This window comes from Giraffa tippelskirchi, chromosome 1, assembly GCF_054371585.1.
Source record: "Giraffa tippelskirchi isolate mGirTip1 chromosome 1, T2T-mGirTip1v1.2.pri, whole genome shotgun sequence".
NCBI lineage: Eukaryota > Metazoa > Chordata > Mammalia > Artiodactyla > Giraffidae > Giraffa > Giraffa tippelskirchi.
The window spans coordinates 215,577,805-215,600,719 of NC_137275.1; the positions used below are offsets into that span (position 1 = coordinate 215,577,805).

The following is a 22,915-nucleotide window of genomic DNA, read 5'->3' on the forward strand; positions in this document are numbered from 1 at the left end:
AGATGGTTGGATCACCAACTCAATGGACATGGGTTTGAGTGAACTCCGGGAGTTGGTGATGGACAGGGAGGCCTGGTGTGCTGCGGTTCATGGGGTCGCAAAGAATCGGACATGACTGAGCGACTGAACTGAACTGAACTGAGCAGGAGTGAGTCACAACTGTACTCTCCTTGTGTGCTCGCGTGCTAAGTCGCTTCAGTGTGTCTGACTCTTTGTTACCCTATGGACTGTAGCCCACCAGGCTCCTCTGTCCATGGGGATTCTCCAAGCAAGAATACTGGAGTGAGTTGCCATGCCTTTCTCTGTACTCTCCCTGGGAGCCCAGATATTCTAGATTCTGATATTCTGTCTTACTATTTTGCTTTAATAGTTAGCCTAGCTGTTGGTAGGACTGACAGTCTTTTATGGAAGCTGAAAAGTATAACGAAGACAGGAGACTAAACAGAATGGCATGTGACACTATACCATTATATTAGTTTCAGGTGCTGTAAACTAGGGCTATCGTTGTCTGAGAATAGAGACAAGACAGCTTGATCCAGCCTCAACATTCAAATGCTTTAACTGGAGAAGAAAGGGAGAGTGTCATGTTGGGCTTTCTAAAGGTTCTTGTTGTTCAGTCACTAAGTTATATCCAACTCTGCAACTCCATGGACCTCAGTATGCCAGGCTCCTTTGTCCTCCACTATCTTCCAAAGTTTGCTCAAATTCATATCCATTGATTTAGTGATGCTATCTAATCATCTCATCCTCTCCCTTCTCCTCCTGCCTTCAATCTTTCCTGGCATTAGGGTCTTTTCCAATGAGTCAGCTCTTCGCCATCAGTTGGCTAAAGTATCGCAGCTTCGGCTTCAGTATCAGTTCTTCCAGTGAACATTCAAGGTTGATTTTCTTTAGGATTGACTGGTTTGATCTCCTTGCAGTCCAAGCAACTCTCAAGAGTCTTCTCTAGCACTGCAATTCGAAAACATCGATTCTTCAGCACTCAACCTTCTTTATGGACCAACTCTCACATCTGTACATGACTATTGGAAAAACCATAGCTTTGACTATGCAGACTTTTATTGGCAAAGTGATGTCTCTGTTTTTTAATATGCTGTCTAAGTTTGTCATAGGTTTCCTTCCAAGGAGCAAGCACCTTTTAATTTCATGGCTGCAGTCACCATGTGCAGTGATTTTGGAGCCCAAGGAAGTAAAATCTGTCACTGCTTCCACTTTTTCCCCTTTTATTTGCTATGAAGTAATGGGACCAGATGTCATGGTCTTAGTTATTTTAATGTTGAATTTCAAGCCAGCTTTTTCATCTCCTCTTTTACCCTCATCAAGAGGTTCTTTAGTTTCTGCTCACTTTCTGCCATTAGAATGGTATCATCTGCATATCTGAGGTTGTGGATATTTCTCCCAGCAATCTTGTCTCCAGCTTGTGATTCATCCAGCCTAACAATTTGCATGATGTACTCTGCATAAAAGTTAAATAATCAGGGTGACAATACACAGCCTTGCTGTAGTCCTTTCCCAGTTTTGAACCAGTCAGTTGTTCCATGTAATGCTCTGTTTTTTTTTAAATTGATTAATTTATTTTAATTGGAGGCTAATTACTTTACAATATTGTAGTGGTTTTTGCCATACATTGACATGAATCAGCCATGGGTGTACATGTGTTCCCCATCCTGAACCTCCCTTCTACTTCCCTCCCCATCCCATCCCTCAGGGTCATCCCAGTGCATCGGCCCTTAGCACCCTGTTTCTTGACCCGCACACAGGTTTCTCAGGAGACAGGTAAGAGGGTCTGGTATTCCATCTCTTTAAGAATTTTCCACAGTTTGTTGTACTAATATAATATTTGGCCAAGTGTTATAACTCCAAGTATTGTAGAGGGAGTACAACTATAACTTGCTGCTGCCCAATACTTAACAAAACCTTGGTTTAGAGAAATACTATTTGTCTGGGTCATATATAAGAGAAAATGTCTGAGTCACAGATCAGAGAAAAATTATTTTCACTTTATGTATAATGGTTTTTTGGGGGTATGGAGGGCCGTACTGCAGGGCATGGGCATGTGGGACTCTAGCTCCCCCATCCAGGTATTGAACCTGTGTCCCCTGCAGTTGAAGCACAGAGTCTCAACCACTGGACTGCCAATGGATTCTAGAAACTTAAGTTATAAAACATAATCCTATAAATACATCATTACTAAACAAGTTTAAACAGCTTGCAATAAGGGATCTAGAGTAGTAATGTAGTAAGACAGATACTTTAAGGATTTTAATAGTTTAGGAAAAATTTCCAAAATCTTTAAAATTTTCAATACATTCAAAATAGGTTGATTTTTAATACTGAAGTAATCCATATCCTAATTTACATGCACAAGTGAAAATAATTGCAAAAGTTCTTAGTATTAATAATTTAGCTGTATTTCATCTAGCAAAGATTCAAAGTCACAAACATTCAATGAGGACCTAAAATATATATGGCAAAGTGTCATCTTACATTCGGAGAAGGCAATGGCACCCCACTCCAGTACTCTTGCCTGGAAAATCCCAGGGACGGCGGAGCCTGGTGGGCTGCCGTCTATGGGGTCGCACAGAGTCGGACACGACTGAAGCGACTTAGCAGCAGCAGCAGTATCTTACATTAAAAAGCAAGTGTATGATAATACACAATCAAATCTATTAAGAGTCTATAATTCAGGCCTAGAATAGAGAATCCTAAACCTATTTTTCTAGGTGATGGTAGTTGTTATAGAAAATTTCTTTTAAAGAACATAAAGAGAATTAAATATATAATCCATTATATTTTGTCAAGATGTATATAAATTTAACGCAGAATAAAGAAGCTACATAATTTCTTACAAAGCATCTTTTTCAGAAAAGTAAACATTTTAATAAGAAGAAAAGAGGAAATAAAAGCTTTTCACACCAACCCAATGCTGTGTCCAAGTTACAGGTTAAAAGGACATCTCTAATTGTTACCAAAAGGTGTAAGAGAGCAGCATACTTGAATGTCATTTCTCTTTCATCATTTTTACCTACGTAAGCAAAAACATATTTAAAAACAGGATATACATTAGAATTTTATGCTATATATCAGAATGCTTAACAATAATAAATGCCATTTATTATTGTGTGCTTATTAGGTGCCAAGCTGTATATAATCTGTTTATTTCATTGAACTTATAACAATAACCCTATTAGATAAGTTCATTATGATTTTCCTTTTATGGATGAGAAAACAGTCTTAACATATTTAAGTAGCTGCCCAAGGTCAATCTGTGAAAAAATGATGGAGCTGGTATTCCAACGCAGACAGCTAATCTTAGAGCTCATACTCTTGTTGCTCCCAAAGAATGTTCAATTATTTCTACTCCTGGTGGGAAAATGGTCGATGATTCCCAGTTATGAAACAAGAAGAAAATGAAACTACTCATAATTTGCCAACTGGCTTAGATAAAGGTGGGGGATCATAACACAAAGCAATGCCTTGACCTGGAGACGGACGCCTGAGAATATCTGTGCTAAGGATATGATTCCAACAAGACAGATACTCATAGGGACAAACGAATTATCTAATGAATATGTCCCATGTAGTTCCAGACCTTATTGATTGGATAGATTGGATTTTGGATAGACCGCATGCAAAAGTGAGGCCAAGAAGACAGGATTCTAGGCACAAGTTAGTCACAGAAACTCTGCTTTTCTCTGTTTCATATAATGGGGTGCCATGAAATATTCATTGAACAAAGAGTTCTGCTAAAAAGTTTGAAAACCACTGATCTAATCAATGCAGATCAAAGCAAATAAACAGTGATCACTGAGAATCAGGAACAACAGGAGAACAGTTATGGGTAGTATATCCTAGATACAGGTTTCCCCCACTGTCTGAAAACAGAGCGTTCCTATGAAAATTTTCATAAACTGAAATGGAGTAAAGAAGCAAATACCTTTTTTCATAAAAATTAAAATCCTCTTTGATTTCTTTCAGTTAGTGAAAACGTATACTTATGCAGGTCTTTCGTAAAATCAAAGTGGCATGGTACAAACATGAAAAGCAGGGAATACTTGTATTTTTTACCTTTTTATCCTTGCTTAGCTGATCTTCCAGCATTGGATTGTGGGTGCCATATGCTGAACTATAGTTATGCCTCCATCTGTGACTAATTTCTGCATTTTCTAATAACCCATAAATTCACATTCTTTTAAATAGTGTGACTTTTATTGTCACTCACCTTGATGAATAGTATCACTTATTATTTTTTCTTGTTCTTTCAAGAGGAACCTTGTTTGGTCAAAAATGATGGTGGCAAATTTCCAGTTAGCAGCAGGAAGAGTACAGAGGCATACAAGTTTTTCTAAGATAGGAGAAGCTGCTGCTTCCAGGAGACAATATGCTTGGCACTGGCTATCTGCAAAAATAAAAACATTAAACGTAGTGTTTTTATAAGGATGGTATGTTCTTTTTGACAAACCAGTTATGCATGGTACTTCATGGAAACCTGAACTCCATCCAAATTCCCATGAGTTAAAAATCATGAGATTGTATAACAGCTTATTTTAGGATATTTATTCTAAATAAACTAGCAACAACAAAACAAAAACACCTCTGTAGAATAAGTATAATGTTATGGCTGTCTTGTTTATTTGAATTAATTCGGCAGGGCAGGTATGAGGAGCCATATAAAGAGAATCAGGTAATATTTTTTCTTTTCCCTCCACCATTAGTTTATAACCTTAAGCTAAACACATTTATAACAGTGATAAATTATTTTTAGTTTTCACTAGATCAGTATTTAAAGATTTGTATTATCATATAAAGGTCATAAATGAAATTTAACTAAAAGATGAAATGATACTAAAGAACTAGCATCTATTTCCTTATTGATTTTCACAATGAGCATGATGTTCTTAAGCAGGCTGTTCTTTGAGAGTCAATGTAAAGAACAGTTTTCTTTACAGCAGAACAAATCATTTTAATCAGTATAGGAATCAATAAAACCACCCTGATGGTGGGTAAGCGAACAGAGCAACCATTAACAGTTTATTTTTCCAGACTGGGCAGAAGAGTCAGAGGTTGAGGAGCTGCAGTTTGCTCTTCTCTGATGGAAGCAGGAAATCAGCAAGTTAAATGAAGGAAGAAATAATACTTAGTGGACCAGAGTAGGGCAAGTCAGGGAGGGCAGAGGCAGTAAACAAGGCATTCTGTGTTTGGAAATAATTTGAAAGTAAGACTCGAATGAAGAAATATCTGAAACAAGTGAAGAAAATTACATGGAAAATAAGGTATATTCTAGATACCTAAATTTTAGAAACACATTACCATCTTGAAACATTTTAATATATGAGCTTTCAAATTTACTTAATTTGAAGGCATTTAAAAAAGCATAATATATACCTGATGCTGGAATTTCGATGACATTATCTGCTCTCCTTTCCTGATTTGTTTTCTCTAGGGTTTTATTATTACAAACAATAGGGCTTTCTTCTTGAAGAGTCAAAGAAAGTTCTCCTTCGTTTTGAAGTTCTAATGAAAACATTAATTAGCATTGTTCAAGGCAACTTAATGTTCATTAAAATGCTTTCTTGTAATATGATCATAACTGTTAAAGTTCTTTGAAATGCATCAGTGTGAAACTGAAGAACTATCCTGGTCAATGGACTTAATATAGTGCTGGGTAAGAAGCTGAATGGTAATAAAGGAAAGAATTTTGGCATCAAATCAGTGTTTTAATCCCAATTCTGATGAAGCCTCAGTTTTCTCATGTGTAAAATATGGATTAATATATCTACTTCAATATTGTTACAAGGTGTTATAAACACCAAGGACGGTTCCTGACATCTAAGAGGCACATTTCATTCTAGTTCATTTCTCTGTGACTGTCCACATACCCCTCCTCTGCTACTAATCCTCTCCTAGGCCCCAAACCCTACCTGTCTCCATCCTTTCTTAATAAGATCACTTCTTACTTTGTTGTTGGTCAGTTGCTAAGTCAATGTTCAACTCATTTCTAACTACTTACCTTTTAGCTCTCAGGCATTTTCTATAACAAGCCTTATGTAACTGCGCACTCTACTTCCAGGCCAGCAAAATGCCTCTCCTTTTTGTTTCCTTAGCACTCGGCATACTCTCCTGGCACTGACAACGTTGTACCGAAATTATCTGCAAGTCTGGTACACTCTATTATACTGGAAGCTTCTCAAGGTCAGTGACAGTATCATATTTTTCTCTAAAAAGTGATTTAGTGCCTGGCACACAATGTTCAATAACTGTACTTTTCTTCTATGAGCTTTAAATACACAGTAGAAAAAAATAGAGTAAAATATCCTAAACTAGATTGTTATTATTTGCAAGTATAAATAATGTAAGTAGCTATGATTAAATAATCATTATTAGAGTTTTTGAGGGGGCCTAATCAATTCTAACATTCTTCCCTGCTCTGGTATCAACTGTAAAATAAGATAAGAAATAAAAATACATACCAAAATGTTACCTCTGTTATTAAAACTAAGTTGGAGAAAGAAGCTTGGTCTGAGAGTCAGGTGAGCTTGTTAAATAAACACCTGAATTCGGCAGAGTACCTACCCTGTCCCAGATTATACTGGACGGGCCAGGGTTCTGCATGGCTGGGGACCTGCTTGGAAAAGATGCATGACATAGAGAAGCAGACGAGAAGGCCTGCTACTTATGGGGCAGCTCATTCCTGTAGGCTTATGCCAACTTACTCTTTTTCAAATTTACAATACACAGAATTCATTCCAGGTCCTCTGGGGAGAACACATTAAGGGACAAAGAGGCCAGGAACATAAAACTAACTGAGGAAACAGCAAGAGTGTGGAAGCATTCCCACCTAACGTGAATATTCTTTTAAGTGTTTAATTAATGGCTAACTTCTTAATAAGAAAACATTCTCCTTATCTTTTTCTTCTTTCTTATTGCTTCCTCTCTCTGTTGCCAACATCCCTTATTACAAGATATCATCACAAGTATGACAACCAGAAAAGGATGTCAGTGCTAATTTTGGATTGAGTTTTTTGTTTGCCTCAGATATGAATAGAAACTGAAAACATTCATGAACCTGAAAACAACAAATCTTATAAAAATTCCTATTTATGTATTACATTCATAAGATAATTCTTTCTATTTTGCTCATTCTTTCAATGTGTAGAAATTATGCTCTGAATTATGGTGCAAATTGGTTAGAAAGATCTGTTACATATAGAGTTGTCTCCTAGCAAGGAAGGTTATAAGATGGTCAAATTATTACATAAAAAGAAACTTTAGGGCGAATATATATCAACATAAAGGGTCATAAAATTCTGGGATTTTAAATACTTTCCTGCATTTTCACTGGATTTTTCATTGTGAAAATGCACTGACTGACAAAGTATTGTAACTTTAAATAGACCTACAAAAGGCTTTCATATCATGCTGCACACAAGGAACAAAAATTCTTTTCTGCTTTTCTGTCTTGAATCCCAAGCAGTTCCCCAATCATGGGGAATCTTGGCCCACACCCAGTCCAGCATAGTCTGGGGCTGGGTAGCTATTCTCCACAATTCTGGTGTTTAGTTAGCAAGCTCATTGGACCCTCAAACTAATTTTTGGTATATATTTTACTTCTGGTTTATTCAGGGGCAAGACCTTGTGTACATTAATAGTACATAGGACAGTTATACCTACGTATACCCTACCTCTCATAAATAGTTTTGTACTTGTTTCACTTGGGTAACCTATGTCAAACACATTCTAGAATATTAGAATTCTAGAATATGTATTTTTTTACCAGGAGTGAAATGATATGACACATACTACTTGGATATGTTTATAAGCAATTAATGTAAAACGGTTACAAGTCAAGCAGAAACTCTTCGGTAAATTTAAAAGGAGTAATAAGTAATCAAATGGACAAAAGATTCTTAAGTACACATTAAAATATAAGTTAAAATATTGACGTAGAACTGTGAGCTAAAAGAGAAAAAAGAATGGCAGAAAGATCAGCAAAAGGTAGAAATACTATGAATCTGTATGACTAAGCTGTAGAAAGTGTTTTTACGAATAGTGGCTTTTCTTACAAGTTCAAATGTGCTTTTAAATTTTTTGGAAAATACATATGTACATTTATACCTGTATATCCCATATCCATCTCTTTATACAATGTGCCATGAATAAATGATATTTTCTTTGAAGAATAACATGTTTTACCTGAAGAACTTTATTTCTTTACTTTCTATAATAAATTATCTGTTTAGTCCTTGAAACTATCATACCTACACCAAATTATTACTAAGTTACCCACCAGCTTTTCCATCATTGTCTGTGACTTCAGTCTTTGAGCTACAAGTTGGATACTTATTTCGCAGCATAATAAAGTCACTCAAAAGGTCCAAATTATTCTCCCGTTTTTGACCATGTTTAAAAGATGCTTTTTCAATTTTTGAAGAGGAAGATGATTCAGTAGATGCTACTGTGCTGTCAAGTTCCAAGTGATCTTTATTTTCTTTATTTTGGATTATTCCATAACCTAGTTCTAGGTCATTCTTTGTTTTTTCTTCTTTTCTTGGTCTTTCAACAGAGACATATTCATCAGAAATATGCAAGTCTGGTATTTCTTTAGCTGGAGATAGAGTCTTTTGTGGAGGTGATAAATGATCATTTGTAGATTGCTCATTAATAAGTATAAGAGGAGAAGAACAATCTTCATGTTCTAACCATGCTGAGAATGGAAAATGAAAATATCCAGTGACTTTCATGCCTCAATGGCTGTTCTGCTGCTGCTGCTAAGTCACTTCAGTCGTGTCCGACTCTGTGCGACCCCATAGACGGCAGCCCACCAGGCTCCGCCGTCCCTGGGATTTTCCAGGCAAGAGTACTGGAGTGGGGTGCCATTGCCTTCTCCAAATGGCTGTTCTACTAGGGTATTAAGATAACCTTTAGTTCTAGGTTCTTATTAATATAATGTGATCCTTAGGAGGACTTTGTTTACTGCTTTTAAAATCAATGTTTTTCTCTGAATAAAATAATTTTTTAAAGGATAAAAATTCAGCACCTCTTTTCCCACTACTAGAGCTAAGGTTACTGGGCAAAGAAATAATTCCAGCCCATTGCCAATAGGCTTACAGCTACTCATAGCCCTAGAGGTAACAGTTATTCTAAGGTAAGGGTCAAAAACTTACATACCAAGCAAGCCACAGACCAGAAGAAAATACTTGCAATACATACACTTTAAAAAAGACTATATCCAATATATATAAATAACTCTTATAACTTAACATTTTAAAAGAACCTCAGTTAAAAATTTGACAAGATACTTAATCAATACTTTATATTAAGGTATGCACATGCTATAATATGGACACATCTTGAAAACATGGTAAATGAAGTAAGTCAGTCACAAAAGACCACATATTTCTGATTCCATTTCTACAGAACATCCAGAATAGACAAATCTATAAGACAGAGAATGGGGGTGACTGCTAATGGGTATGAGATTCCTTTTAGGGGATGAACCAGAATTTCATTTACAGAGCCCCACTTCTGGCTTCCATAGTTGGGATCATGCACCAGGAAGATGAGTCCCCAGAATAGTTGACTTTGAAGGCTTCTAGGGCTTTCTTTCCGGAGAGCTGTACGAAACAGTCTCCACTCTCAAAGGAGGCACACAAAATCTCACTCACTCTGAGACCCAGGGCAGAAGCAATACTCTGAAAGGAGCCTGAGTCAGACCTACCAGCTGATCTTGGAGAGATTTCCAAGAAGGCAGGGGCAACTGGAGCTCACCCTAGGGGCACAGATGTTGGCAGTAGCTGACTTTTAGACACATGTTCTGCCATGAGGAATCTAGTGCTGATAAGTGCCATTTTGAAATCCTCCCTCTAGCTTATTAGCACTGGATCAGGTCCCACCCACCAGCCTTTTGGGCATTAGTACTGAGATTCCTCAGGCCCAGGAGCTAGCTGTGTGGGGACACAGTACCACCTACCAGCAAACCCCCCAAACCCCCAGCCACCCTGGGATGTGGTTCTGCCCACCAGAAGGCCAAGAAACCATACCTGCCCACCAATGGCTGTACAACAGCCCAGGATCTCTTAGGCCTCAACCCTGCCCACCAGCAGGCCAGTATCACCTATGAGACCCCAGGACCTGGCTCTATCTGCCAGTGGGTGGGCACTAGCCCTGGATCATCTGAGCCCTACCACAGCCCATCAGTAGGCTAACATCAGCTCTGGGACACTTTGGGCTCCTCAGCGAGCCACCTGAGGGTTTAAAACCCACCCACTATCTGGCTGATCCCAGCCTCAAACCCTACAGCTAGCCATGTCAAAAACCAGTTCCACCTACCAGCAGGCTGACACTAGATTCAGGACCCCCAGCTTTGCAACCAGCCATTCTGGGACCTGGCTCCACCCATAAGTAGGTCAACAGTAATCCTGGGGTCCCCAGCTCCACAGCCAGCCACTTTGTGACCCAGCCCCACCCACTAGTGGCCAGTGGGCTTCACACAAAAGCAGGGTTTGGCAACCAACTGGACAAGGGGTCAGTCACACCTATCAGACGACTCATATTAGTCAATCTGCCACAACAGAAGTGCTACACAGCCCACATAGGAGGTACCGCTAGTGCATATAGCTCTAGTGGCCAGAAGAGAGTGCATTGCTAGGACATATACATCTGCTCCAAAAGACCACTTTTCCAAAACTAGGAGACATAACCAACCTACCCCACACATAGAAATAAAAACTGTGAATTAGGCAAAATGAAGAGACAGAGGATATATTCCTAATGAAGGAACAAGATAAAACCCCAGAAAGAACTAAGTGAAGATAAGCAATCTACTCAATAAAGAGTTCAAGGTAATGATCATAAATATGCTCAAGGAATTTGGGAGAACATAGACGTAAAGTTCCTAAATAAAATACTAGAAAAAGTTCCTGAATAAAATCTTTTAAAAAATCAACAGATATAAAATTCCTAAATAAAATACTTAAATTGTATCAAGTTTAAAAATGCCTAATGACTAAACCATTTGGTATCAAAGGATGATTTCTACTGTTGAAAAGAGATTACTAGACATTACTGAACAATTAAAACTCAGCTGTCAGGTCGAAAAATAATGGTGCTGGTTTACATCTCGGCTGATGTAAACAGAAAATGGGCTAGAAATTATCATTTATAAAAGGAAATAAGGTCTCTTTAACTGAAAATGTCTAGAGATTTAAAGCTGAGACTCCAGAATTTTAGAACAGAAAGAGACTTAAGGATTAGTTTGTCAAACTTCCTCATTTTTTCAAGGAAGAAAATGGGGCTTAGTGAAGGTCAAAGTTATAAATTCTGGCAGAGCCAGAGCTATATTAAATGCTGGAATTTAGTTGTATTTTCCCAATTACCTCCTGGAAAGCCAATATCTAACATTTTCTCATTCTGAAAATATTTACAGAAGTGATATTTACTATTATACTTACGTTCTAATTGAGGCACATTTGTAGGTAAAACTGTCTCCAGTTTAGTATCATCAGAATATAAATTATTATGATACAAATATGTACTTAGAGGTTGCAAAGTTTCTGTCAGATTTAGTCTTGCTTCTTTCCACCACTCTGCATTTACAGGATTAACCACAAGTTTTTCTTCTTCAACAGAAAATACCTTTTTCAAATCTGTAAGTGAATATTGATTGTTGGGCTCTTCAGTTCTTGGCACTTAAAAAATCAAAACAAACCAAACAACAAACATGAGAAACAATCCACAGGGCAAAAAAATGGAAAAAAAAAACAACAGAGCCACACTAGAAATCTCTTATAAAGTAGATTTTTGCAAATTAGAGCAAAAATAAAACAAACATATCTAGTATTTCATTTTCAAGATGCTAATATTTGTAAAAGTCTAAAATATTATAGCAACAGGAGTCACATAAAGGTTTATTTCAATCTATGGAAATATCATGAAGTTAAAATTATTCTACTATTTAGCAGGAAATAAAACTTTATTTTGTTTGACCATTTTAGTAATTCCTAAATTAATACATTCAATAATATTTTGAAGAATTAATGTAAGATTTATTAAATCAGAAATTTTCTCATTATAATGAGCCTAAATAAGATATGTTTTATCAAATTTTATGATAATTATCATTTTAGATATTGTGGCACAGAGCTTTCCATTACTTTTTAGCTTAAGTAGGAACAGAGTTGGAGAAGGAAATGGCAACCCACTCCAGTATTCTTGCCTGGAGAGTCCCATGGACAGAGCAGCACGTCCAACAACAACAATACATCTACTGATTGTACCTTTCCATCTACACTTTTTATTTAGCATTCAAAATCAATTTTTACCTCTGATCAAAAATGAATTCAGAGAGCTTTGGCAGCTTTCTAACTGCCATAGCGTATGGTATTTGTTAGTTGATTCTTCAGCAGTAAGCAAATTACTGAAAAAGAAGAGTTAAAGTTTAATATTAGATAATATATATATAATACAATATAACAATGGACCCAAGTCTATTCTAAACAGAATTTCTGGAGCTTCTACTGGCTGAGGATCAGAACGATAAAAAATTTCTGTCTCCTCTACCTTCTCAGGAAGTAAAAGATCCTAAAGTTTAGTCCAGGTCCTTCAGTTTTGTGGGTAAGTGAGTAATGTGTCTGTGTGTTTTTGGTATTGAGGAGAGAAGGAAGTATGTATGACAAGCAGTGTAAATCAGTAAATACAGCTCATTAGTAGGTATGAGGTCAAAAATTCGTAGGTAGTAGGAACAATGGACTGGTTCAAAATTCGGAAAGGAGTACGTCAAGGCTGTATATTGTCACCCTGCTTATCTAACTTATATGAAGAGTACATCATGCAAAATACCTGGATGAAGCACAAGCTGGAATCAAGATTGCCAGGAGAACTATCAATAACCTCAGATATGCAGATGACACCACCCTTATGGCAGAAAGTGAAGAGGAACTGAAGAGCTTCTTGTGAAGGTGAAAGCAGAGAGTTAAAAAGCTGGCTTAAAATTCAACATTCAAAAAAAGAAGACCATGGCTTCCAGTCCCATCACTTCATGGCAAATAGATGGGGAAATGATGGAAACAGTGACAGACTTTATTTTCTTGGGTTCCAAAATCACTGCGAACAGTGACTGCAGCCATGAAATTAAAAGACACTTGCCTGCTCCTTGGAAGAAGATCTATGACAAACCTAGACAGTTTATTAAAAAGCAGAGGCACTGCCAACAAAGGTCCATCTAGTCAAAGCTATGGTTTTTCCAGTAGTCATGTACGAATGTGAGAGTTGGACCATAAAGAAGGCTGAGCACTGAAGAATTGATGCTTTTGAATTGCGATGTTGGAGATGACTCTTGAGAGTCCCTTGGATTGCAAGGAGATCAAATTAGTCAATCCTAAAGATCAGTCCTGAATATTCATTGGAAGGACTCATGTTGAAGCTGAAGCTCCAATACTCTAGCCACCTGATGCAAAGAGCTGACTCACTGGAAAAGACCCTGATGCTGGGAAAGATTAAGGGCAGGAGGAGAAGGGGACGACGGAGGACAAGATGGTTGGATGGTGTCACCGACTCAATGGCCATGAGTTTGAGCAAACTCTGGGAGACGATGAAAGACAGGGAAGCCTGGCATGCTGTAGTCCAGAGATATTGTCTTTGGTCACATATAAAAATATATTCACAATTCAGCAATCAGTTAGTGTAGAAATAAAGGGGTTGCAAAGAGTTGGACACAACTAAACGACTGAACAAGAACAACAACAGGGAAGAGACCATTAATTCACAAACCCTTTAATCTATGACCCAAACCTCCTACACCCTCCTAAGTGAGAAGTGATTGTATTCTGTTTCTCTGTTCATATTGTGACCCCATGGAATGTAGCCAACCAGACTCCTTTGTCCATGGGATTTCCCAGGCAAGAATACTGGAGCGGGTAGCCATTCCCTTCTCCAGCAGATCTTTCTGACCCAGGGATTGAACCCAGGTCTCCTGCATTGCAAGCAGATTCTTTACCATCTGAGCCACCAGGGAAGCCCCATAGAATATACATGAACATGGTAATTGTAAATACTGCTTGTTCAATTGACAATTCTGGATAGTAGCAGACAACTACATCTTATGTTTAAGTCACCCAATTTACTCACATAACCCAAAAATCTTGCATGTGGTGGTAATATTTGAGAAGCTAGACAGTTCTTAAACCTTGCCAAGGTCTCTTTGACAACCTGACACCTCAGATTGTAGGTGATTATCTTAAAGTAAAAGGAAGGATAAATATTAAGGCAAACCAAGTCCAGCAGATCATAATATAGACAAATGACCTCATTCTTAATCGAGCTTTCTGAAGACATGTCTGAATTTGATATTTTCTTTGGTCATATATAAAAATATATTCACAATTCAGCAATCAGTTAGTGTAGAAAAAAGGCTTAACACCATGCAGACATTTTTTAGCACCATAAAATCTAGCATAGAGTTTTACATGTAGCAGGAATTAAAAATATTTATTAACTGGTTATATCTCTAGCCAAAATGTGTTCTGAAACAAAAGTAATTAGGGCTATAAAAGCAAGTTAAAAGTACAATAACGTTACATATTATTTTTCCTTTCTGTTTTTAAAAAATATTTGTTATCTTTGTTTTCAGTTTCACAGTTGATGTGTAAATTTATTTTTAAATAGGGATTTTTAAGTTTTTATGTTCATGAACCAATGGAAATGATTTGCCAGTGATGAGACAGTTTCTTAAAGTTGTTTCAAAAGGCCCTAAAACCTTTGGCTAATTTAAGTCTTTTTGTTCTAACTGGCAAATCATAAACACAGATAAGACTTAATTTCACAAGTTCTCATTCGATGTTTGAATTATAACAGTAAGTAGGTATAAAACGTGTGTGATTAAAATGAGTTTACTGCAGTTTAAATAAATGCTTTCAGTATGAGAAATTCAAGATTATATTAATTCCAGCTAGTTTTTGTTTCTAATTACAATCTGCCTTAACAGATGCAAACCAGTCAATCCTAAAGGACATCAACCCTGAATATTCCTTGGAAGGACTGATGCTTAAGCTCCAATACTTTGGCCACCTGATGGGAAGAGCTGACTCACTGAAAAAGACCCTGATGCTAGGAAAGATTGAGGGCAGGGGGACAGAGGATGAGATCGTTGGATTGTATTAATGACTCAATGGACATGAGTTTGAGCAAACTCTGGGAAATAGTGAAGGACAGGGAAGACTGGCATGCTAAAGCTCATAGGGTTGCAAAGAATTGGACATGACTTAGAGAGTTAACAACTACAACAAAGGCATATGGAGTAAGTAAAAGAATAAAAGAACACACACAAAAAGAAATACAGGCTCTGCAAATAAACATCTTGCACCTTAACAAAGGGACTAAAATATTTAAACAAATTATAGGGAGTTTCTGTACTTGTCCCATGCTATTTTGTTAGCGCTCATATCTGATATGGGCAGTTCTAGTTCATGGTAGAGTTCTGCATAGCTCTAAAACAAATTTGCTCCTCCTAAAGGAAATCCCTGTTTGCCAGAAGATGAAGATAATTGGTGCCCTCAGTGTCAGCTTTCTTTATTTTATGCTGTGACACTCTCCTGAGACCATTAGTAGAAGCCTGAGCAGCTAGTGATGAGATGCTCCAGTTGCTTCCAGTAATCCAATAGCAGTCTCCTCTGGCAGATTAGCCAATCACAACTAAGAACTCAGAGTATATACTATTATTATCCTAACATTATAGGTAAGGAAGCTGAGCACAGGGCAATTAAGATCACAGAGCTAGTAAATGAGGGAGCCAGACAATCTGGCTGTACTTCAGGGCTATTAACCACTTACTATGGGCTGAATTGTGTCCTCCCTCAAATTCATATGTTGAAGCCCTAACTCTCAGTACCTTAAAATGACTATATTTGGAGGTAAGGCCTTTAAAGAGGTAATTAAGTTAAAATGGGGCAATTAGGGTGGGTCCTAATCCAGTGTAACCGGTGTCCTTTTAAGAAGAGATCAGGACGTAGACATGCATGGAGGAAAGACCACATGAAGACAAGGGAGAAGACAGCTTTCTACAAGCCAAGGAGAGAGGCCGCAGGAAGAATCCAACCCTGCTGATATCCAGATCTCAGATTTCTAGCTTCTAGACTATGAAGAAATAAATTTCTACTGTTGAAGTCACTCAGTCTATGGTATTTGTTATGGCAGTCCTAGCAAATCAATATACTACTACACTGTATTTCATGGTAATGTGTGCCAATAGAGGCAATGTGGTAGGCATCCACTGGCAATTTTCTAAGCAGATGGTTTAAGTTTAAAATTAAAATTTTTGAGTTGTTTATATTTCATGGTGATATATTCACATTCAAAATACTAAAAGTATAAAAGAGCCTAGCTCCATCACTTACTAGCTCCTATATATTGCCAGTTTACCCAGTTCCTTTCTGGGCTCAACCAACATTACTTGATTTTCACATGTCCTTCTAAAGATATTCTGTGCATATAAAAATAGTTATGTACATATATATTCATATATTCCCATCAGTTTCTTATTATAAACACTATTTAATCTCTTACATTTTTTTCACAGAAATATCTTGGAAACTGACTTTATATGGAGAGATTTAATTAAAGATTGCTTCTTCTGAATTGCAATTTGAGTTCTAGATATAATCTTTACTTACATTTTACAAACAGGAGAAGATGGAAATGTCTGAAGTTCTGCATGTAATGAATTCACTGAAGAATGGTGGTTTGTTAGGTCTGGATGAGTTAATGGCATTTCTAACTCTACTGGAATATATAAAAATTAATAAAAATCATGTATATAAACATTGAATAAATATGTATAATTCATGACTTTTGTAAGCAACTATTATGTTCAATCATTCTGTTACAACAAAAATTTTCAATCAAAATAAATTTGGGTTATTTGAAATACAAAATAACAGTTTTAAATTTCCATCTATATAAAGGACTACGCATATATCACATGATGTCTCAATTATGATAATGGTGATTTTTTAAAAATACAATGATAACTGAACTTTATTAAATTTACCATTTAAGATAAATTCTAAGACTTTATGTGTAATAATGTTTTAAATTCTGACAACTAACACTGTCAGTACTTAGGACACAGTGCTATTTTTATCTCTGTACTAAATACTGGTGATGTTAAGCAAACAGTATTAATAGAGAGTAATTCTTCACCTTAAAAAGTCTGGAGACTAGGTGGGCTAGCACAGAATTATATTTTTATAGGGTGGGTTTGAAAAAATAATCATCATTTATGATACGGAGCCAATATGTTTCTATCACTCTCATAAATAAAACAGCATACTTCCAAATAGATGATTAATTTGATCCAGATAAAAATGTAACTAAATAACAGTATTGTCAGCACAGTTCCAAAGCAACACAGTCTGGCATTACACTGGAACAAAAGATGATTCTGACCTTCCAAATTTGGTAGGATAGTAATATTAACAATAATGATAGGATTGCCTTGGGGATTAAAAAGTTAAATTTACAAAACTGTAATAAGGGTCAGCAAGATTGCTAATACTGAGTTAAATTTTATTACTGAACTATAAAATTATAAGATTTCTGTTTTTAATATTAATGCTATTTCCTTCATTCCTCTTCAATCTTTGTAACTCTCCACTATATATTATTCAATTATGATGCTAGAAGGATGTTAATGATAGGAACAAATGTAAGGGATAGATAAAAGAACTTGGCTTGCAATAATTAAATTTTAAACATGAAAACTGTCTCTTAGTAGACTTTATATGTGACTGTATTGTACTTTTACATCATATATAGATATCCCCTGATAAACTCAGTGGTTTATTCAAAATTTCTACCTGGTTGCCTGTACTCTGGTTCATATTGATTTTGAATGGCCAAAATTTCTATGGAGCTGCATTTTGTATCCTCAAGGTCAATGCCATGCTTGATAGTAAGATCTGAAAAGACAAAACAAGGAAGTCTATTATCAGCTATGATAATATTACTATGATATTAGTTTTCTGTAATCTTGTTCATTCCTCAGTGAGCTGTTCATTCCTCAGTTCATTCGTCAATGATTCCGCTGAGGAGTCATTTAGTCACCATTAGAGCCAAGTAAGAAGCTTCCCTAGTGGCTCAGTAGGTAAATAATCTGCCTGCAATGCAGGAGACTGCCTGCAATACAAGACCCCCCGGGTTCGATCCCTGGATCGGGACGTTTCCCTGAAGAAGGAAGCGGCAACCCACACTCCAGTATTCTTGCCTCGAAAACCCCATGGACAGTGGAGCCTGGCAGGCTACAGTCCGTAGGGTTGCAAAGAGCCAGACACAACTGAACGACTAAACTATCACCACCAGGGCTAAGTAAAGGCTGGGAGTGTAACACCACAGTCATTCAATAAAGTCACTTGTGCTTTCCATTAGCATTCGTAGATTTGTATCCTTCTAAAAAGCCCATGGGCTACCTGTGGTTTTGAGCTCTGCTAGATTTTCAAGTTCTAGTATAAATTTGATCCATTTACTCAGGTTGGCTTTTCGTAACCTTGCTTGACTTACACGCTGAGCAGTAATCCCCCTGATTTAGTCTTGTCTGCAAGAATGCTTTCAAGTATGTTGATGGCAAGCATCCCTATTTTCAGTGGATATCACAAATCCCCCTTCACTCTTTCCTAATATTAGGTATCTTTGATTATTTCAGTTGGAATTTATAAGAGGAGCATTAAGTATGTGGGCTCAAAGTATATTAGAAGACTTCAACAATATTTACTATGTTTAACTAGGAAGAAACCATCTAAATTCCAGGTTATGACTCTCCCAGTCATCTGATCCATGAATCATAACCTTACTGTGAGTCTCTAAAGTTAGCACAGAAGTTGTTAATGTTTTGTCACTGTGTAAATAACTCAAAAAATTAATATAGCCATATGTGCTTTAGCTCTATTTGTATAATTACCTTGAAATAGATTAATTTGAGACATTTTAAGCATGCAAGTATACAAAGAGACGACAATGAGAAAAGAGTTTTATCAATAATAATTTTGAGATTTTTGCTGTGTAACTGCACAGGAAACTTTTTAAAAATCTGAAGGTTCAGAAAAGGTTTAATGAACAAGAACTTTTGTAACGAATGTTATTAAGAAGTTCTAACAAGTAATAGATTTTTGGGAGGTCTTTTGAAATTATATTTTAATTTTGACATAATTATAGATTCATGTGGAATTATAAAAATAATATACAGAGATTTCATGTAAAAGGGTAACATCATGCAAAACTTTATACAACATCACAATCAGTATACTAACACTGAAGTCGGACACAGAACATTTCTATCACCACGATTCTAAATGTTGTCCTTTTATACCCAAACACACCCATTTAATTCTCACCTGTTTTGGAAAGGTTTTCATTTTCATCTGCATGATTTATTATTTCTGGCATTAAGTTTAATGACTCCTTCAGTTCTGAGAGTGATGGAATATCAACTTCTTGTTTGTGGCTTATAGGTACTAACAATTCACACTCAAGCAAAGTTGATGACTAAAATAATATATAGGTAAGACAAGTTTTTAGTGAGGCTTTCCAAATAAATATTTCTGAGTTCACAAAAAGATACATTTGCTTAATTGGTGTAGTTTAAAAACTAAATCCACACTCAAAAATTTTAATGCTCTGCAGACATTTTATTTTAAAAGTAAGTATAGCAGCCAAAAAAAAAATATATTACAAGCAATTTTCTGTCTGAATAAAATCCTTCATGGCCACTGTTTACATTAGTGATGAACAATATCCCTAGAAACAGAAATATTTTCTTTTGTGTTAATAACATTTCAGAATTCTAAGTTAAAGCAATCACTGCAGCAAATGAGAGTTGGTGAATGGAGTAAAAAGAGTAGGTGGAATGGGATGGATCTTTACTGTATTCCATAGAATTTATTTCTCTCTCATTCCAACAGAACTGGATTCTTCAACACATGAGACTATATATGCATAGCTCTCAGAATTAACAGGGGAAGGAGGGGACTGGAGAAAAGGGGCTAACAGGTGAATTAATATTTTTACCATGTGTGTTAAAGTTTTCGTTTGTAAAAAATAGAAACCTTTAAATGCCTTAAGACTAATGTATGTATAACCACTTAGTGTCCTATACCTGGTATATTGATTAAAATTATTGGGAGAGGTTTTAAAATTCCCTATACCTGGGATGCACACCAGAACAATTAAATCAGAATACGTCTGAGTAGGATCCAGGCTTCAGAATTTTATTAAAATTTATCAAGTAATTTCAATGCATAGCCAAGGTTTAGACTGCTATCTCTGAAGTATATTTGACTATTTAATTAATAAATGTTCAACCCATTATCGAGTTTTCTAACTTGACAACAGTACATGGCCAATGTATATTACTACAACTTACAAAAGTATGATTTACTAACTTTAATTTAAAAATTACTGAAAGCAAATACTGCAGCTTCATTTAAACCTACTGTATCTTTCAGTTTCTCCTGACAAAAGTCCTCTTTATCCATGCAAAAATCTTCTTTCACAAAACATTTTACATCTCCTTGAAAAGAGTAACACTCCCTTAACAAAAAATAAAACTTTAAATTAGTGTTTACTAAAAGCAGGGTACATACCAAATGTAGTTAGTCAAAATACATAGTGATTAAAATTAGACTTGAGGTAATAATAAAATACTATGATTGATAGCATCTAGACTTGTGAACATATGAAGACTATTTTCTCCTCTTAAAAATATTTGCGACACTGGGCAATTAAGTACCTGAAAACGTTAGCTTCTGTGGAGATCTGTGCTTTGAAATCTGGCAAGGGATCCTTTACTAAAAATAGTTTTAGCCTACTCAACAGAGTGTGCAAAGTTGGTAGCTGACTTTTATAGGCCATCAAGTAATTTACAAAAATTATTTCTTCATCAATAGACAAATCTGAAAATAAATAAGAAATATAACCGAATAAGAACAAATCTAAAAGTTATACAAAAGGATCTAGATAATTACTGTAGTCAGCCATTGATACAGTTGGGGTTTACAAACACATTTTATTTATTTAGTTATTTAAAGAGTGGTTGATGTACAATATTATGTAAGTTACAGGTGTATAATACACTAATTCACAATTTTTAAAGGTTATACTCTACCTATAGTTATTCTAAAATATTGGCTATATTCCCCCCTGTTGTACAATGTATCATTGTAGCTTATTTTATACATAATAGTCAAACACATTTTAAATTCTTTAGTTCTTCATTGTACTGTGCAAATATATCATGTAACATGGTACTGGTACAGAGGTAGAAGCTCAATAAAATTTAACATGGTTTAGTACAAGGCATGGCAACTCACCCCAGTATTCTTGCCTGGAGAGTTTCATGGACAGAGAAGCCTGGTGAGCCACAGTCCATGGGGTCACAGAGTCGGACACAACTGAGTGACGAACACTTTCACACTTTCACACCCAGTACACTGAGTAAGGCTTCCCTGGTAGCTCAAATGGTAAAGAATCTGCCTGCAATGCAGGAGACCCAGGTTCCATCCCTGGGTTGGAAAGATCCCTTGGAGAAGGAAATGGCTATACACTCCAGTATTCTTGTCTGGAGAATCCCCTGAACAGAGGAGCCTGGTGGGCTTCAGTCCATGGGGTCACAAAGAGTCAGACACAATTGAGTAATCGATTAAGCACAGTACAGTACACTGAGTAGTAACCAAATATCCTGAAAGAGTTGTAGAGGTTCATATTTTTTCCCCAATAAAATTAATGTAATCAATGGAGGAACCTATCTTGTGGTCTTATGCCTCAAACTAGCCAGTTAGCCTTAGCAAGACTGTAAAGAAATAAAAGCATTTGACTTTTGCTGATCCCAGTCTTTTCTTCTCTACATGATTTTATCTCTTAAGGTCTCCAATTCATCTCCAGAGACTCACACTAGGGAATGCAGATGGTCTAAAAAGCCTACAAATGAGACCAACTCTGATTCTAGCACTCTAAAGTCGTTCAAACACATTTGTTATAAAATTAATTACAATGAAAGCTATATAGCGAAGTATCTACTAGAGAAGTGTGATATAGCTTACATGTTAGAAAACACGACTGCTAACACCTAACTGCTGAAACAGGTTTCTCCTTTCTATCCTCACTCTGTCATGTTTGGATCACTTTGGAATCTTAGCTAACAGTATCAGTGCTTTAGTAGTTTCTAGGCCCAGGGATGGAAGGGGGAGCAATGGTCTCTTGTCCTGGGCAGTGGCCTTTCAGTTAAGTAATTTTAATTTTAATTTTTTAATTTTAAATTTTAAATTTTAAGTAATTTTAAAGGATAGTATGAAGTGAGGTCTCCCATGACCAACTATTTGATACATCATTGGTACGCATGTACTTAATAAATATATGGTGTAGAGTAGGCAGTCCAGGACCATGCCTTTGCCTGGTGCTAACTTAAAATACCAAGAGAGAAATTGTTATGTAAACTAGCCTCCTAAGCGATTGTTTATCAGAACTTGTTAAGTTGCTGACAATCCTGTGGCTGAGAACTTCCCATGACATGCCAGAGAAAGCTGGCCAATCAGCATCATGTCTAAGCAGGCGTTAGCTGAGATAATTAAAGAAGGTTCATTCGTACATCCATTCCGTAAATATTAATGAAATCATATTAATAGTAAAGACACAAAAATCATTCATTTATATCCCCATCTCCACTTTCCACTTTGAAACACTGACCCTCTAGCTGTCTTTCCTTTCCAAAGGCTCATCCTAGTACTTCTGGGAGTACCACAGGGACATCTCATATCCGTTTTGAGGTCTTTTTTTCTAACCACTCGGTTTTGTTGAGCCACCTGAGGGCAGCATCACATCACAACCAATGTTCTTTTTACCTGTACAAAGGTTTTAACAGAGGTGCTACTTCCTT

General features: G+C 36.4%; 1 protein-coding gene and 1 long non-coding RNA gene across 6 annotated transcripts in view; one reads left to right on the plus strand and one right to left on the minus strand.

Annotated features, from left to right (window-relative positions):
- Positions 1 to 16,161, plus strand: part of LOC145540287 (uncharacterized) — a 38,131-nt gene extending 21,970 nt beyond the window's left edge. Inside the window, exons 2-4 of the long non-coding RNA XR_014078253.1 lie at positions 6,105 to 6,192; positions 14,981 to 15,292; positions 15,988 to 16,161. This is a non-coding gene — a long non-coding RNA (uncharacterized LOC145540287). The remainder of the gene's footprint in view (positions 1 to 6,104; positions 6,193 to 14,980; positions 15,293 to 15,987) is intronic.
- The window catches only part of SHOC1 (shortage in chiasmata 1), an 83,117-nt gene that overhangs the window by 36,996 nt on the left and 23,206 nt on the right, over positions 1 to 22,915 (minus strand). For 2 of the 5 annotated variants that reach the window (XM_081574437.1, XM_081574443.1), the window contains exons 7-16: positions 20,774 to 20,936; positions 20,478 to 20,574; positions 19,380 to 19,530; positions 17,850 to 17,951; positions 16,665 to 16,773; positions 12,321 to 12,415; positions 11,451 to 11,687; positions 8,288 to 8,704; positions 5,386 to 5,514; positions 4,223 to 4,399 (exon numbers count right to left, since the gene is read on the minus strand). In XM_081574437.1, the coding sequence (XP_081430563.1) occupies positions 4,223 to 4,399; positions 5,386 to 5,514; positions 8,288 to 8,704; positions 11,451 to 11,687; positions 12,321 to 12,415; positions 16,665 to 16,773; positions 17,850 to 17,951; positions 19,380 to 19,530; positions 20,478 to 20,574; positions 20,774 to 20,936 (1,677 nt within the window). Of the gene's footprint in view, positions 1 to 2,920; positions 3,026 to 4,222; positions 4,400 to 5,385; positions 5,515 to 6,258; positions 6,268 to 8,287; positions 8,705 to 11,450; positions 11,688 to 12,320; positions 12,416 to 16,664; positions 16,774 to 17,849; positions 17,952 to 19,379; positions 19,531 to 20,459; positions 20,575 to 20,773; positions 20,937 to 22,915 lie in introns of all 5 variants that reach the window. The other 3 variants (XM_081574432.1, XM_081574430.1, XM_081574429.1) reach the window with 3 other exon arrangements.